This window comes from Herpailurus yagouaroundi, unplaced genomic scaffold (assembly GCF_014898765.1).
Source record: "Herpailurus yagouaroundi ecotype Mexico unplaced genomic scaffold, PumYag 199, whole genome shotgun sequence".
NCBI lineage: Eukaryota > Metazoa > Chordata > Mammalia > Carnivora > Felidae > Herpailurus > Herpailurus yagouaroundi.
This window is the reverse complement of record NW_024412430.1, coordinates 12781600-12799600: the sequence shown is the minus strand read 5'-3', so window position 1 is coordinate 12799600 and position 18001 is coordinate 12781600. Positions and strand designations below refer to the sequence as shown.

General features: G+C 46.4%; 1 protein-coding gene across 7 annotated transcripts in view; it reads right to left on the bottom strand.

The window, feature by feature from the left end:
• KANK1 (KN motif and ankyrin repeat domains 1) overlaps positions 1-18001 on the bottom strand; it is a 210569-nt gene that overhangs the window by 17677 nt on the left and 174891 nt on the right. For 6 of the 7 annotated variants that reach the window (XR_005782834.1, XM_040449427.1, XM_040449429.1 and 3 more), the window contains one exon: positions 13181-15847. Coding sequence is in view for 6 of the 7 variants with exons in the window: in XM_040449427.1 (XP_040305361.1) it covers positions 13181-15847 (2667 nt within the window). In the remaining variant the exon portion in view is untranslated. Of the gene's footprint in view, positions 1-13180; positions 15848-17718; positions 17842-18001 lie in introns of those variants that run through there. The other variant, XM_040449426.1, reaches the window with a different exon arrangement.

Genomic DNA, 18001 nt, shown 5'->3' with positions numbered 1-18001 from the left:
TTTCTTTCTTTCTTTCTTTCTTTCTTTCTTTCTTTCTTTCTTTCTTTCTTTCTTTCTTTCTCTTTCTTTCTTTCTCTTTCTTCCCTCCCTCCCTCTCTCTCTCTCTCTCTCTCTTTCTTTCCTTACTTCTTTATGAGACACACAGCATGAGTGGGCAGAGGAGTAGAGAGACAGACAGAAAGACCGAACTCAAAGCAGGCTCCAGGCTACGAGCCGTCAGCACAAAGCCCAATGTGGGGCTCCAACTCAAGAACCATGAGATCGTGACTTGAGCTAAAGTCGGACACTCAAGTGACGGAGCCACCCAGGCGTCCCTGTTCAAAATCACTTTAAGAAAAGAGTAAGAAAATGCTTTGCCTAGCAATTTGTTTCTAGAAATTTTATCCTAAGGAGGTACAAAAAGACACAGAAGGATGTTTATTGTCCGCATGAGTAAAACAGTGAAGAGGCAGATACCGCAGTATGCCAATAAGAAACCAGTGAAATAAGCTGTGGTATGTTGACACAAAGGAATTCTAGGCAGCCATGAAAAATGTTGGTGCAGAGGGGCACCCGGGTGGCTCGGTAGGTTGAGCACCTGACTCTTGGTTTCGGCTCAGGTCATGATCTCATGGTTTGTAGGTTCGAGCCCCACATCAGGCTCTGTGCGGACAGTGCGGAGCCTGTTTGGGATTCTCTCTCCCTTCTCTCTCTGCCCCCCCCCCCCGCCTCAAATAAACTTAAAACAATTTTAAAAAATGTTAACGTGGGTGGACATTTATTAGCACAGAAAGATGAGCATAATGTATTAACGGAGTTGTTTTTTTTTTTTTTAACTTTATTTTATTTTGAGAGAGGGCCCAAGTGAGGAAGGGGCAAGGAGAGAAGCAGACAGAGAATCCCGAGCAGGTTCTGCTCTGTCAGTGCTGAGCCCAATGCGGGGCTTGAGCCCACAAACTGTGAGATCACGACCTGAGCTGAGGAGGTGAACGCTTAACCAACTGCGCCACCCAGGTGCCCCAGTGTGTTAGTGAGTTTTAAAAATAAGTTATTGGGGCGCCTGGGTGGCGCAGTCGGTTGAGCGTCCGACTTCAGCCGGGTCACGATCTCGCGATCTCGCGGGATCTCGTGATCTCGCGGTCCGGGAGTTCGAGCCCCGCGTCGGGCTCTGGGCTGATGGCTCGGAGCCTGGAGCCTGTTTCCGATTCTGTGTCTCCCTCTCTCTCTGCCCCTCGCCCGTTCATGCTCTGTCTCTCTCTGTCCCAAAAATGAATAAATGTTGAAAAAAAAAATAAGTTATTAAATTGTTCAGAGAAAATACTTATTTTGGTGAATGACTATATGTATACATATTAGAAGAAGTCTGGAAGGATCTAGAATAAACCTGCTTAACACTTCTTTTCCAAGGCCAAAGAATTCTAGGTTGTTATGTTTTCTTCATTGTGTTTATTTCCTAAATTATGTATTGTAAACCTAACTTACTAATACAAATAAAAAACTTAAATCTACCCACAATGTGCTATGGTAAGAATCTGATCACAACTTTCTCTCTCTTCAAGTTCTGAAATCCCTTAGATCCTTAGAAGAAAAGACATTTAAATACTGCTTGTATTCTAAGTCAATTAGGAAAAAAAGAACCATGATAAGATTCTACAACTGTTCTCTTCAAACTCCACTGTTGATACCAATCATCTGGGATATCTGTTAAAGTGCAGGTTCCCAAGCACCTGCTGCTGTGACATCATTCTACAGAACTGGGATGGGGCCCAGTGGTGGGCATTTCTGACATCTCCACGGTGCTGTCCCAAGAGACGCTGATGCAGGTGGCCCACTTTCAAAAGTACTGGTTTCAAACAATGACCCCCTAATAAAAAAAAAGTGGAGGGAGGCAAAATAGTCACAGTGGGGCATTACCACCTCAATTTTAACTGTCATTTATCCAAGCTAAGAATTCTGAAAGCCAGGGACATTCGTTGACTTCGGAGCTGGACCAGAACCCACGTTTCTTAATTCTGTCCGTGAATCAACAGCACCAGTGCCCTCTGCTAGCACTGCGGGCATGGGCCTCCCTCGGGGACTCCACAAACCCACCTTCCTCCCCTGCATACATAGGCAACATTGAATGCAGCCCTCCAAATCATACTTAGTGCCCTTTTGACCTAATGTGCTCCCCCAACATCAAACAGGAAACGTCTAGAGCGCCTCTGACTTACTTTAAGTGAAGTAAACAACGCAGGGCCTTTGCCTCTGTCCCTCCTTCTCCAACCCCACTCATCACTGTTGCGAAATTACTGCAGTCACCTCCTCTCCCACGTCTCAGCAGTTATAATCCCCGAGTGCCAGCACACTCTTCCTGGACAAACACTCACTAAGCACGCTCCTATTCAAGAACCAGTGAGGACTTTTACAATGCAAATACACCAACAGTTTTTTATTATTACTGAAACCACAAGCACATACAAAATTAGACGCCAGCAGAACAAATCCTTGCGTGCCCATTAAGGGCTTCAACAACCGTGGGAGCTACCTGGCCTCACCTAGACTCCTCCACCGACACTCAGGATTACTGGGATGCAAAAACTAGAGGGCTTACCACTCTCATCCATAACTATTTTAGTATACGTTCCTAAAATAAAGGGCTCTTAAAAATAATTACAGCATTAAAACTTTCAAATCTAAAAAAATTTTAAACAAAAGCTTATTGCAGGGGCATCTGGTTGGCTCAGTTAAGTGTCTGACTTTGGTTCAGGTCATGATCTCACCGTTCGTGGGTTTGAGCCCCGCGTCGGGCTCTGTGCTGACAGCTCAGGGCCTGGAGCCTGCTTCGGATTCTGTGTCTCCCTCTCTCTCTGCCCCTCCCTCACTCTCACTCTCTCTCTCAAAAATAAATAAACATTAAAAAATGTTTTTAAAAAAGATTATTGCATATTTGCTCAGTATTCAAATTTCTCTGATGGTCTCTCAAAAAACTTTTGTAAGGTATTTGAATTCAAATCTTTGTCATAAATTTCCACTGGCTACTCTGGTTTTTAAGTTTTTGGATCCATAGATTTCTTTCTTCTTTTTAACCACATCTTTCAAAAAATATTTGTAACGTGAGGTATAATTTCAATAGAAGAAAATGCACCACCATGTAGTCTGACGAGTTTCGGTACATGCATACACCTGCATAACCACTTTCCTCCGGAAGATACAGGACATTCCTAACAATGGAGAAAATCCACACTGCCCATGCCGGCTTTTGTGGACAGTCCGCCCACCAGAGGCCATCGCTCCTTCTCACCAGAGCTCAGATGTGTAGACAAAGGCTTCGGAGAACTTCTCCCGTGCAGGGCCAAGCCCTCAGGTGGGCATGTGAGGGTCCTTTGTAATGAACGGGTGGCTTCATCTTGCCTGTGGGAGTTCTACTGCTCAACTATTCCTACCCTCTAGGTGTTCACAGTGCTCGTGTGATGTAATCACTCCCACCTCTGTGCCCTTCTTTACTAGACTATTCTACAGGCCTGGAATTTCAGCGACCTTCACCACCTGAACCCTGACCATACACCTTTCAAGGCTCGCCAGGATTCTATTTCTAGAGCGTCTTTCCTCTGGTGCCATCTCACAGAGGTCTCTTTTCTCCCTCAATGTCCTGCAGCGCTCGACCGTCCAGACCAAAGTATGCCCATCCTCTGTTTTACACGTGTCTCGTCCACGAGCACGCCAGCTCCTGGCTCCATGCTATACTCTTAGCTGCTGTCTCCTTCAGGGCTGAGAACAATGCGTGCCTATATCATTTGATGGGAAGTCACGGGGGTTCTGTTCAGACTAATCAGCAAGGCAAAGAACAACATTAAATGCTAAACTAGTTCTCATTTGCTGAAACCGGAAGGAATGTGTCACTTTTATGGCCAGAAAATGCTTTTCAGGGAGGGCTGAAACTCTGGCTGCTCCTGAATGACCCACACACAACTGTCCGAACTTGATAAGGACGCATGGTAGTTAGAAGGCACACACAAGGACAGGCGCACCAGCACAAGGCTGACAAATGACTGCTGTGTTCAAGTACAACGCAGGTACGATGCAGCCAAGGAAACCAAAGTACAGAGAACAACAAAATTCAACAGCCTCAACCCTGGCTACACTTCAGAACCACCAAAGTTGCGGATGGGGCTTTAAAAAATACAGATATGAGGAGGGGTGCCTGGGTGGCTCAGTCGGTGAAGCGTCTGACTTCGGCTCAGGTCATGATCTCACGGTTCATGGGTTCAAGCCCCATGTCAGGCTCTGCACTGACAGCCCGGACCCTGGAGCCTGCTTGAGATTCTGTCTCCCTCTCTCTGCCTCTCCCCCGCTTGTGTGCTCTCTCACTGTCTCAAAAATACATATTTAAAAATAAATAAGTAAAAAATACACAATGAACTATCTGTAGGTGGGCCCAAGTATTTATTAGTACCTTTTAAAAGCTCTCAAGTGATTCTAATGTGCGGCCAGGATTGAGAACCACTGAATTAAATTAATGGGTACAAAACCTGAATGCTGAGGGGCACCTGGCTGGCTCAATCCACACAGCATACAACTCATCTCAGGGTCACGAGTTCAAGCCCCACCTTGGGCATAGAGCTTAAACTTAATAAAAACAAACTTGACTGCTGAACACAAGAGTTTAGATTTTCCTCTGGTTAATTTAGTCCATCAAGTTGGACCATGTGAATTGTTAGGAATTAGTGGAGTTTACTTAATAGTTCTGGACCATTAATTGTAGAAGTCCATGACTACCAGTAAATGCTACCCCAACAACATGGGCAAAACGACAGGAGTAACCCACAAAACACCTGCATAATTCCAGCACTGGGGCCTAGATGCTCAAAACTCCCACCAGGTGGCAATGGTTCCTACAGGAGGCACCCCTGGAGAGTTAGGGACCAGGCGGGGAGGCAGCTGGGCTTCAGTCTTTAACTCATAATGACCATCGATGCCAATAGTGCATGAACCTCATTTGATGATTTGACCAGAAGAGTGGTGACTAAAACACAGTGAGTCACAGAAGTCTCAAGGTTCTGAAAAACAAGAACACCTGGAAATATTAATTCTAATTCTAAAGTACATGTAGCATTTAATATATGGATAATTCCACTAGCTAAGGCAAACTATAATGAAAACTAAGTCACATTACTAAAGAGAAAACTTTCTGCATGTTCCTGACTTGAGAATGTTTAGAAAGTAACATTTAGAAATGCTGAAAGCAAACAATTTTATTTTTATTTATTTATTTATTTATTTTCAACATTTATTTATTTTTGGGACAGAGAGAGACAGAGCATGAACGGGGGAGGGGCAGAGAGAGAGAGGGAGACACAGAATCGGAAACAGGCTCCAGGCTCTGAGCCATCAGCCCAGAGCCCGACGCGGGGCTCGAACTCACGGACCGCGAGATCGTGACCTGGCTGAAGTCGGACGTTCAACCGACTGCGCCACCCAGGCGCCCTGAAAGCAAACGATTTTAAAAGAGAAATCTTTTAATGAAAAACAGAGCTGGAGGAGTGTTGTTTTTTTTTTTTTTAAACAAGATCACCCTCTCCAGTTTCCTCCGTGACATTTCTCCATCTAGAATTTATATTAGTTCTTGGCACATAGCAATGTGTATGTTTGTTAGACAACTGATTTTAAAGAATAAAATTGATTTTAAAAATTGCTGTTAAAGTATTCCAATTCTTCTGCATGCCAACCAACATTTTCATTTACAATGCCAAGAGCGTTCTGAAAATGCAACTGTGAACACTGTGGCCAGGTATTAAACATGTTATTTTGCTAAAATTTCAGCTAAACATTCTGATTTGAGCTTATTTGTCAGGAAGAAGGCCTGAAATGTCTGAATCATTATGGAGGCCATGCCATCATCTAGGTATTTTTCCCAAGTAAAACAAAGAATTCAAAGGGATCTGAATATGTCTAGTTTTTCCATAAAGAAAGAAGCTTGAACACAAATTTACCCTTTTCAGCCCACATACTGGTTTCAGGACATTAGTAGAAATTATTCATGAAGGATCACCTGGGTTTTTGTTTTTTTGTTTGTTTTTGTATATACTACTCTTGGGGGAAGGTATGTATCTTTGATAGAGGAAAAAGGGCAATCCCGTTCTGAATGAGGCTCAATATTCGGAACCCTGCCTAAAGACCAATGTATGTGGCTACCAACAAAGTCAACTTGAACTGGAGAGCTTCAAGGATCAGAGCTGCTTAAAAATTTCTAGGGCCATTTTAATATCTCCCTGGGAACATTCCAGACAGCTGTCATGAATGTATCTAAAAGTGGGTACTTAAAATGCTAGAGTGGAGGAAAAATCAGATTCTCCTTCACCACAAGCCCACCCACATTTAATTACACACCATCCCAAGACTTGACCCAGAAAACCCACACCGACAGGCTGCAGTGACTAAACTTGGGTTAAGCATGTGTGTGCTTCTAGATACAGCCAAGGACCTCATCTCCTCCCCCAGCGACAGACGACTTGACTGCAGCTGAACCCTTGGAGCACCTTTCTATTTGCACATTTGGTGGCTAACACACAGCGCCATAGGTGATCATTCATATTTCTGGAATACCTATCTTGGCTTCCCAACTGGACTGCGAGTTCTTCAAGGCAAAGACCACTTTACATCATTTGAGTGCAAGTTCTTTAAGGCATAGACCACTTTACACACTTTGCATAGAGCTGGCAATGAATGGATGGCTATCAACTGACCTGAACAGACAAAGGGATAGGGCAGGCTGTAAGCATCTTTACTGACATATTAATAACTAGCCGCCCGGAGGAAGTATGAACTAGTAGCTAGTAGCTACTAGTAGGTTGGAGGAAGAATGAACAGCTGTGATGACTGTCCAATATCAACAAATTCACTTCATCGGTTATGACTGAACATCCAAGAACTCACTTCAGGTCTCAAAAACTACCAATCTGCATGCTTGGGCCAGCAATGAACTGCATATTTTAGGATTCAGAATATAGGCTAAAATAAACTTGTATCTGTTTCAGGAGTTCCCTGTCCATTCCACCAGCACCCGTTTAAAATAATAAAGCATCAGTTTAAGAGGGTAAGATTTTCAAACACGTGTCAGCTGAAGGGTTCACAAAGGTGGTGGACAGATTTTAAACCTTTATAAACGATTTTCCTTGGGGCTGGAGTACTTAAGCGCCAGGTTTGTAACAGATGTCCCAGACCTGCAGTTTCAATTTTTCTGAGCGTAAGCTACCTTTTTTGAGGATCTGAGGAAAATTATGCAGTTTCTTCACAAAAATTCCTAACACAAAACAGTTCATGAAGCAATGGCCCCCAGATTAAGAGGATTTGCTCTAAGGCTGTTTATTCTAACATTTCCCTGAAACAGGGCCTGGGTGGCCACCACCAGGCGGTGGGTGGTGCTGGTGGGAGGCAGCAGGAAACCCATGAATTTTAGAAAAAAAGTTTCCCAGCTGAATCTGACGGGCAGCCTGGCGAAGAGGTACGTTAAGAGAATAATTCTGCTCAAAGGGCATCAAGCGAGAGAAACCGAATCCAAACTTCTCATGACACCGGAGGGTATGGCAGCCTCCTGGCTTCCTCTCTCAACCAATACTTCCAATTTCGCGAGCAGCCACTTCCGGGTCAGCTCTTCAGACTTCCGGGTCAGCAGGACCTTCCCTCCATCATGCCATCAGACACCCCAGGGTTTCAGAAACATTTTGTCTGGATTACATGACGCTCTGGTAACACTTATTTTAAAAAACTGCGATTAAAAAAAAACCCCAAGACCTAGGACAAGTAGATGGTGTATTAGTTGAGCTAAGATAAAACCAACTAGAAATAGTTACTTCTGTGACGACTTTCTTTCCCCGATTTTGCTTTGGCTCAGATCTCTTCTACAAAATTACTTTCACAGTTATGGGAATGATTTCAAGTTCATACTTTTTTTTTTTTTTTTAACCCAAGATAACCAAGAGTTCAAATACGAAGCTGATTTCAAAAGCAGTTCTCCCCCTACCCAACTCGTGTGCATGTGCTCTCTCAAAAATGAATAAACATTAAAAAAATTTTTTTAAAGCAGTTCTTCTGAGTATAAGAGTTGAGTTTTCTGTGAATCGCGGCAGGCAGTTAAGTTCCACTGTTAGAGTTTTGTTTGTATTTGCTCAGAGACACAATATGAAGTACATGAAACTCACACTACCAGCAATCAAAAAGGACTTTATAGATATACGCACCCTGATGTTCACTGTAGCACTATCAACAGCAGCTAAATTATGCAAACAGCCCAAGGGTCCATCAACTGATGACTGGATAAAGGAGATGTGGCTTATGTACAGAATGTAATATTATTCAGCCATAAAAAGAAGGAGATCGTGCCATTTGCAGCAACGTGGATGGAGCTAGAGGGTATAATGCTAAGTGAAGTAAGTCAGAGAAACACAAATACCATATGATTTCACTCACACGTGGAATTTAGGGAACAAAACAAATGAACAAACAAAATAAGAGACAGACCAAAAAAACCCAGACTCTTAAATATAGAAAACAGATGGTTCCCAAAGGGGAGGTGGGTGGGAGGACGGTGAAATATGTGAAGCAAATGAAAAATACACTTATTGGGGCACCTGGGTAGCTCAGTCAGTTAAGCATCGGCTCTTGATTTCAGCATAGGTCATGATCTCACAGCTTGTGAGATTGAGCCCTGCACCAGGCTCTGTGAGGACAGCACGGATTCTGCTTGGGATGCTCTGTCTCCCTTTCTCTCTCTCTCTCTCTCTGGCCCCTCCCCTGCTCACTCTCTCTCTCTCAAAAATATAATAAATAAACATTAAAAAAATACACTTATCATGAAGAGCACTGAATAATGTATTGAATTGTTGAATCACTATATTGCACAACTGAAATTACTTTAACACTATATGTTAAGTACACTGGAATTAAAATTTTCAATAAGACACATTGAGGAAAAAAAGTGCTTTACAGAACATCTTGGGTCATCAACAACTTGCGGCTGTGTCAAAATTATGACAAGGTCTCTTGAATCCTAGAAGAATGTTGGTGACCTTCTATGTGAAAAATAGAGTATGTACAATTCAACTTTTGTTATGAAATTACATCTCTAAAATACAGAGCCACACACATACACACCTGTATACACCAACCACACAAGGGATTACCCCAAGAGAGCACGAGGAGACTTTCCCTTTTTATTTTGTGCTCTTCCTGAACTGTTAATTTGTTACAAGCACATATTTCAGTTATAATTTTAAAAAACTGAATCGGGGTGTTAGGCATTATGGTGCTACAAAAAAGAATGTTCTTTCACTGTGAAAAAGTGATGCCCTCCAATCTCCAACCTAGAAAAATGGAGAAGTCTCTGGACTGGGAACGAATACACAAAATTCAATTTAGGCTTTAGCTTTAGCTTTTACGCAGACTCTGAATGACTCAGAATTGAACACTTATTCTGTTTGTTTTGTGTTTTCCCATTGTTACCGGTATCTTTATCTTGATAAAACTGTTTGTTGGGGAGGCATAATAATTGAGGGAAGAAGGTGACAGCCAGAATTATGAAGACAAAAACTTGGATTAGAAACAAAAGGCCATTTGTACAATTTGCATTTGGGCCACTTGTTCCATATCTACATTTCCATTTCTGGAAGTACTAAAACAGCAATGACAGCCAGCATTTATTGATCATTTACACTCTGTGCTGCAGACTATTCCAAAAGCTTTCCTCCTATTGACTCATTAAATCTTCATTTCAACCCCACGAAGGAACAAAGACAAATTGTCCTAGTGGCCGAGAAAAGAATCTGAACGCAGAACGTCCGGCTTCAGAGCCAAACTTAACTTTTTTTTTTAACGTTTATTCATTTTTGAGACAGAGAGAGAGCATGAACGGGGGAGGGTCAGAGAGAGAGGGAGACACAGAATCTGAAACAGGCTCCAGGCTCTGAGCCATCAGCACAGAGCCCGACGCGGGGCTCGAACTCACGGACCATGAGATCATGACCTGAGCCGAAGTTGGACGCTCAACCGACTGAGCCACCCAGGTGCCCCAAACTTAACTTCTTAAAGTAAAGTACTAGGTTCATGTAAGGCATCATTTCTATGCTCTTTTGGTGATGTCAAAATCAAATTCCACATTGTTTTCATTGGGGGAAAAAAATGCCTATGCTCTACATGAAATGTATTCTAGACTGGGAGTGAACAATATACTGTATCCTACAGAGCCCGCGGTAAGTCCCAGTGATTCTGACACGTCTTCACTCTTCACAGCCTGCAAGTGCTGAAAAGCTCTACTGTATGTAACAAGCTACTTTAATTTTCAGTCCATATAACAATAACGAGTAACAGAAGCTTAATGCTCTGGGTGAGTCCCTAACAGGACTCCTTCTTCACTAGAACTTTAGAAGACAAATGTGATGTGAATTACAGAAATACTTTATTTTTAAATGTTTTTTAACATTTAATTTATTTTTGAGAGAAGACAGAGATGGAGTGTAAGCAGGAGAGGGGCAGAGAGGGAGACACGGAATCCAAAGCAGGCTCCAGGACCTGAGCTGTCAGCACAGAGCCTAAAGCGGGGCTCGAACTCATGAAGTACGACATCACAACCTAAGCCCAAGTCGGATGCTCAACCAACTGAGCCACCAGGCGCCCCCAGAAGCACTTTAAATTTGCTCTTGTGTGCTGGGAGGGAGCTGCCACTATGACCAAATAAGTGCTATTAAAAATATTCATACTTTTGCTCAAATGCTGTAGGTCTCCTGTATTTTAGCTGATTAAATCGGGGTTCATTTGCGGGGTCAGATCTAAACAGGGATGTCAAAACCTTCTCCCTGTTCCTGATGCTCACGGTGTCAGGCGGGTGACTGCAAGGGTACAACTAAATATTTCTGGCAGGAATGTGAAATAGAAACCCCAGTTTGGGGAGGAGGGAGGAAGCTGGCAGGAAAATGTTCTTATAATGGATGATGCAGTGTACCATCTGTGTCTGGAGGTATTTAAGAGTTTTATTTGGACTTCACATCTGACATCATGATTTTTAAAAAGAAGTAGAAACAAACATGTTATTAGTTACTTAAGACTGCTTCAGTCCACGTATCATTTTAATCCTATTTACTCTAAAATGACCCCTCTGTACATTTACTAGGCTTGATTCTAAAAGGCAAAAACCCCACACATCGGCTGTCATTGCCATGTTCATTTTTTTTCTTCTATGATAAGCTATCTCTTCGCATAGAACGTTTACTAGAAACTAACATTAATTCAGGTTTGAGAGTGAAAACCTAGGAACACATAAAAGTAATCTATTTCAGCCTATTTTAATCATTACTCTTTTGACTGTAAAGGGAAACAAAGAATTAAAAATTTTTGTTAATGGTTTACTTACAATTCAGTCTATAATACATGTTTTCATATCAAATTAAATGCACAGTGCATTTGAAGCATTAACATTCATTTTACCTGAAGCATTAGAGTAGAGAGTATGGGTTTTTTTTAATTTCTTTTTTAATGTTTTATTTCTTTTTGAGAGAGAGAGAGAGAGAGAGAGAGAGAGAGACATAGTGTGAGCAAGGGAGAGGCAGAGAGAGAGAGGGAGACCCAGAATCTGAAGCAGGCTCCAGGCTCCAAGCTGTCAGCACAGAGCCCGATGCGGGGCTCGAACCCACAAACTGCATGATCATGACCTAAGCTGAAGCTGGACGCTCTATCGACTGACCTACCCAGGCGTCCCGAGAGTGTGTTTTTAGTAGCTTTCCAAACCTCAAATAGAGTTCAGCGTGTCAACAAAAGAAGCCACACGGGACACACACGATTAGCACCATCACCAATGACAATAAAGGCTTATTCCCGCAGTGAATACAGAGGCAGCCTTACAGGATGGGTGCCCTTCTGTTCCCATTTTACAAATAAAGGGTAAAGAAGGGTGACTCTGTCTCCCCAGATCATGCTGGTGTGAGAGAGCTGGAAAACCAGGAACAGAACCCTGTCCTATGATGATAAGATGCACAATTAGAGACACATGGCAAAGGGAAGTCCTTCTAACGAGGCCTGCTGGGAAATATCGTATGTCCTAAAGCCTTCTGGGGTAATTTCTCAATTAGTTTCAATTTAAAGAAAAGCCGGGGTGAGCAGGAATCCCCCTGAAGAGAGGAGAGGAAAGACAAAAATGTAAGCACCTATCAAAATGAACCACGGGAAAGGCTCTCTTCTCTGAGTTCGGGCTGCGGACGCCCTTATCAGAGCGGCCTTTCTGGACCACCCCATTTCCAAGAGCTCCCCCCAACCCCAAGCCCCGGCCCCAACCATCTCCACTCGCTATCCCTATAACTGGAGTTCTTTTCTTCATAGCATGGATCATCACCTGACATCCTGCAGGTCTACTGTTTATTGCCTGTGCCCTCAACAGGAAAGTAAGCATTGTGACCACAGAAGCCTCTAACTGTGCTTGGAATGGAGTAGGAATTCAATCATTACTTGCTGAATTAGCAAGTGAATTCATGGAATCGCTCTCCCTTGGTAGAAGTTTTTAAGCTTTTTTTTTTTTTTTTTAATGTTTGTTTATTTGAGAGAGAGAGAGAACACGCATGCGCGTGATGGGGAGGTGGGGCGGGAGACAGAGAGAGGGAGACCCAGAATCCCAAGCAGGCTCCAGACTCTGAGCTGTCAGCACAGAGCCCGATGTGCAGCTCAAACCCACAAACACGAGATCATGACCTGAGCCAAAGTGGGACACTTAACCGACAGCCACCTAGGCGCTCCATACCTTGGTAAAAGTTTTAATGAGAAACATTTTATGCCAGTATGTGTCATTGATCACATACAGGTAACTATGATTACAAACCGTGGGACTTTTTCAGGCTGTCCTGTATAAAACGAGCAAGTAAGTAACTAGAAGATGTCGTAGCAAACCGGTGCGTCCCAGAAGATAGCCACTAGGCCAGCCAACGCTAGCTTGCTTTTCTGCTCCCGGCCACAGTCCTCAGCCAGAGGCCAGTGAAACCATCAGACAACGAGAATCAGCAGAGCTGTTTCTGGGTTTTGATTCTTGCTGCTTATGGGTGTTCCTGCTACGCACTACCATTCTAAAGCTCTCTCCACGGTTCCAAAAAAAATGGTTCCAGCAATTAAAAAGACCCATACCTCCTGGAAGTACATTATTATTCCCACCCTCCCTCCTCCCTGGCTCCCTCAGAAACCCACCTACCTGTGACTTTACCCAGACTCATTCTTGGGAAGTCAGGGTTCCTCAGCTCCTCTGTACTTGCGGACTTCATGACTGAGTTGATCGAGGACAGGGTGCTAATGAGCTGCGAGTTCAGAGAGCCGATCTGCGAGTGAGGCTCCCCAAAAGCCTCTGCCAGTTCGCTGTAGTTCTCAGCCAGCAGTGTCTGCTGCTCAGCCAGCAACTTCTGGACACGCTCAATGTAGTGATCCAAGCCGGTCACCATTCCGGCAGGAGCCTGGGGCAGGGGGCTCTCCGCGAACTCGCCAACAGGCCCATCTCCTACGCCGACGCTCCTCCTGCTGGCTGCCAGCCCCAGAGTCAACTGCGGAGGGCCACAGGCGATGGTCCTCATTTTGAGACCAACCAGGTAATTGTCATTAATATTTATCTGCCCCACGCCTGACTCTCTGGTCTTCACGGCCGACGGCCTGTCAAACCCAGAAGTGCCAGAGAGCACGGTTCCAACTCCGATGGACCGTGTGTTGGTGGAGGAATTGACATCCTTCACGCGGCCTTCTCCTACGGCCACCGTCCGCATCTCCACGGTCTGAGTGCTGGTCTGCTTGTCCAAAGTGCTGAGGGAAGTGCTGGTGCAGGATTCTGCAAGGGTAACCACCTTGGTGTTGGTGCCCCGGTCCACCTGCTCCCAAACCGTACTGGTGTGCTGGCTCGCGGTACGAGGCACCACCATGACAGCAGCCTCCACCAGGCCAGCGGCCTCTGTGTTCACGCTCCGGGACGTGAGCTCCTTCGGGGGGCAGACAGTCACGTCAACGGAACAATCCCCGCAGCCGACGGATCGCACTTCTTTGAGATTCAGGTTGGTCTTGAGGAGCGACAGGTCGTGCACGGACTCCTCCGTGTTGCTGCCCGTTTCGCAGACGCTGATTTCCACACCCACGCTCTTGTCGCACGTCTCCACGGACCTCCCAGTACCCTGCTCGTGCGTTTCCACCCTCTCCTTGACAATCCACCAATTCATGGGCAGCTCGGGCCCCACGAGCCTGCTCTCACAACGGGGCCGGCAGGAGACGCCCAGGCTGTGCATCTGCACGGCGCTCCCGACACAGGCATCCGCCAGGTCCACGTGATGGCCAGCCGTCTGGTCTCTGGTGGCCACCACCGCCTCCACCATCTTGCTGAGAACCAGCGGCTGGGCCGTCACGGCTTTGTCCGCCTTCTTCCTCGACCCCGCGGCCTGCAGCTCTTGCTTGAGTCTAGTCATCTCGCGGTCATGGGTGGTTTCTTTCAGTTGCACTTCCAGGCGGTAGATCTTCTCCTTCAAGGCCTCTATGGTCTGCTGCTGCAGCTCTATTTCCTTGTCCGCTTCCGTGGTCACGCCAAGCATGGCCTCTGTCACGCCGACCCCACAGTTCCTTGACTCGGTGGCCGTCCCGACGGCGGCATCCTTCCGGGACGCGGAGCCCCTGCGGTACACGACCACGCGGTCCATGGTCTCGTCGGCACCCACAGCCACGGACCGGCACTCCCCGTCCCCCCGGGGCCCCGAGGAGGCCTCGCAGCTGCTGTCCTGGATCTTCCGCTCCAGGGCCTGCATGTCTGCCGCGAGCTGCCGGAACTCCCTGATGCTCTGCGCGCTCTGTTCCACGCGTTCCATCTCGTCCTCCTCGTAGTCGATGTACAGTTCACCTCCGCCGCTACTGCGCCGGGCCCCGGAGAGCCGCTCCAGCTGCGACGCGTTCCCCGCACTGTAGGACCGCTTCCTCACACCGCACGCGTCGGCCTGGGCTGTCGCTCTCTGGTGTTTCAGCTGCGAGGCCAACTGTCTTTTCTCCTCTTGCAAGACGGAGATCTTCACCTGGAGCACGGGGATGGTTCGCACCTGCTCCTCGAGCTCCTTCAGGCGCTTCAGGGCAATGGCCATCTGCTCGCGGATGTGCTGCAGGTGCATGGGGCTCACGTTGGTCACTGGCGTGGAGATCCCTGAGCTCAGGGGGCTGTGGCGGATGGAGCTCCCCATGGACGACGTGGTGGCCACGGCTGGGGCACAGCCGCTGTACTCGCCGTTGCCTTGGTATCCATTCTGAAGTTGGTGCGCGGCAGGATTGTGGTTTCCGGAACCCATGAAGGAGGAGAGCGAGCTCGTGGAGCCCATGCCTCCAAAACTGGCCAGCCTGGGCCTGCGGAACTCACCCGGGGCCACCTGCATGGTGACTCTCTCCTGTTCCAGTCTCCTCCGGGTCTCCATCAGCGTCTTGGTGACATGAAGGTTGTGCTTTGGGAGTTGAGGGGAGGGCGGTGGCAGCTGTCGACTTTCTGGGACGGTAAGGAAAGGGGGTGAGGTCTCCAGAGGGGCAGGGGGCCTTGGGATGGGAGTCGACGTAACGTGGCTTCTGGCTACCAGGAAGTGAGGACACTGCCTGTTGTCATCACTGTTGGAGGACGAGAGGGATTCCGTGGAAGTCCACACAGCCTGCTGACCGGGCACGGCCCTGCTTTCCGGGCATGGCACCGACGGCTTTCGCCTCTTCTGGATGTTGAGTTTCTTGATGGTGTTTCCTTTCTGTATGTCGTCCACGTACTTGAGGAAGTCTAAGTCCAGCTGATAACCATAGGGGGTCTCCACAAAGTAAGGATCTTTCTGTTCCTTGTCAGGATCTCCGTTCAGAACATCATCTGTTTTTCCTAGGAGAGCGAGAAGGGAGTATTATAATGCCATGTGATACACTCAGTGATAAAAACCAGTATCTGTATATTCGGCAGTGTGGCAAACTAGTGTGATTTCAGAGTTGACGGACTTCTGTCTGTTCTGATCCTGGATCTACAACCTGACAGTTGGGTGAGTAAGCGAGTATACCCCTGGGAACTTCAGCTTCTCCCTGAGTAAAAATGGAAACGACAAGTATATTTACCTCATAAGGTTGGTAAAGAATGTAATGAGACTGTGGTTTTAAGGATCCCAGGGTATATGAAGTGCTTACCAACTACTTTTATTTTTGGAAAGAACATATTGAAAAGACTTGTGTTTTCAGGGAGATCATTTCTTTTGTTGTCTACAGGCCATTGAGGTATAGAGAACAGTCCTTAAGCCTCCTATTTTCGGGGTGCCTGTGTGGCCCAGTTGGTTAAGCGTCTGACTTCGGCTCAGGCCCTGATCTCACGGCTGGTGAGTTTGAGCCCTGTGTGGGGCTCTGTGCTGACAGCTTGGAGCCTGGACCTGCTTCGGGTTCTGTGTGTGTGTGTGTGTGTGTGTGTGTGTGTGTGTGTGTGTGTGTGTCTCACAAATAAAGACATTAAAAAACAATTTTTTTTTAAAGACTCCTATTTTATAAAGTGAACTATGAGGCACCAAAGGTGAAAACGCTTAGAATAAAGGACCACATCGGTGCAGATCCAGGAAGCCCGGGACGTGAGTTCTCCCCACCACTGGTCTTTTGCAGACACTGCAGCCTTTCTAAATGGTGGCCGAAAGCACCCCAGGGCCTGACCACCACCACAAGATCACAATTTGCCTTGACCCTTTCCTTGCTGAGAAAGCCGGGGGCAATGAGTGATTAACTCTAGCAGCATGTGTGTAAGAACACAGAAGGCAGACTTCAACTCTTCGTGCCTTCCCATTTAAAAACCACCACCACCACCACCACCACCACCCCTGTCCCAAACGGAGAACTCTTCTCTCTTGGATTTCTTTTGGACAAAACATTCGATCTCCCAAGAACACCTCCTTTTGTATTTGTAACACGTCCAAACAGATGCAGAAGAGAACGAAAATAAAAGCAAACCTATACTCTAAACACTGGATCATGTGGCATTCAGTAAATGCTAACTTGGGGCTAAACCAAACATTTAGAAAAGGAAACACAAGAACTTTTCAAGGCACAGACCTTGCTGCTGACCTGAGCTGTGCATTTCAAACAGAAAAGCAAGGCCGTTTTTGTTTGTTTAAATTGCAGGATTAAGTAATGTGTTTTCCTAGAGTCATAATAACAAACTCTGCTTTTTTTTTCTTTCTTTTTTTGAGCAGTGGAAAGATCCCAAAACCAATGAGTGAAAATGCAAGCCATGTGTACCCCTGCTCCTATCCTGGGTGTAAAAACCCACATTGCCGGACAAGCATTTCCAGTTCACTTTATAAAATTTGGGTTGCCTGCCTGTCCTTCCTAGTCCAATCACTGCTGGGCATTTGCACCTGATAGGGTGAAGGCACTGAGTAAACCTTTTGCCTCCTCTTTCCTCTGAAAAGTTGGAAAGAAAAGTACGAAAAGACTGCCAAGCAGTGGAGTAGAAAGGTTATGTATTCTTCGTGTCCTGATTTAAAACAATATTAGGCTGTTCTCCCTGTTCGTATTTAGACACTGGATTTCATTTCTAAAACGTGGAAATTCTACTGGAACCAGGTGCTCAACTTTAATCCTTTTCTAACCTCGGGGTGAGCTGATGAGGAGCCGGCACCCGAATACTTGGGCTCACGCTAGCAGAATGCTTCCTTCCTTCCCTCTTTCTTTCCTTTCTAACTCCACACGGGCAACACGCTCGCTCAAAATATGCAGCCCGACCTGTTTCCAGAACTGTCTGCGATTCCACAAGCAGAGAGAAGCCGCCGGCTCGGGTGTCCAGAAAAAGCAGGCAGATCTGACCAACGGGATCCGGCGATTCTAAAACCGGGCCACCGCTCCTGCAGGCCACGGGGAGCGGGTGCCCAGGCCGGAGACTGAGCCCCGCGCGCGCATGCCCGCCGCGCTCCGCTCCCCGCCGGGCCCGCTCGCCTGCTCGCCGCCCCGCCACCAGGTGCCCGCGGCGCGCCGCGCTCCCCGCCGGCCTGTCTGCCTGCTTTTTCTG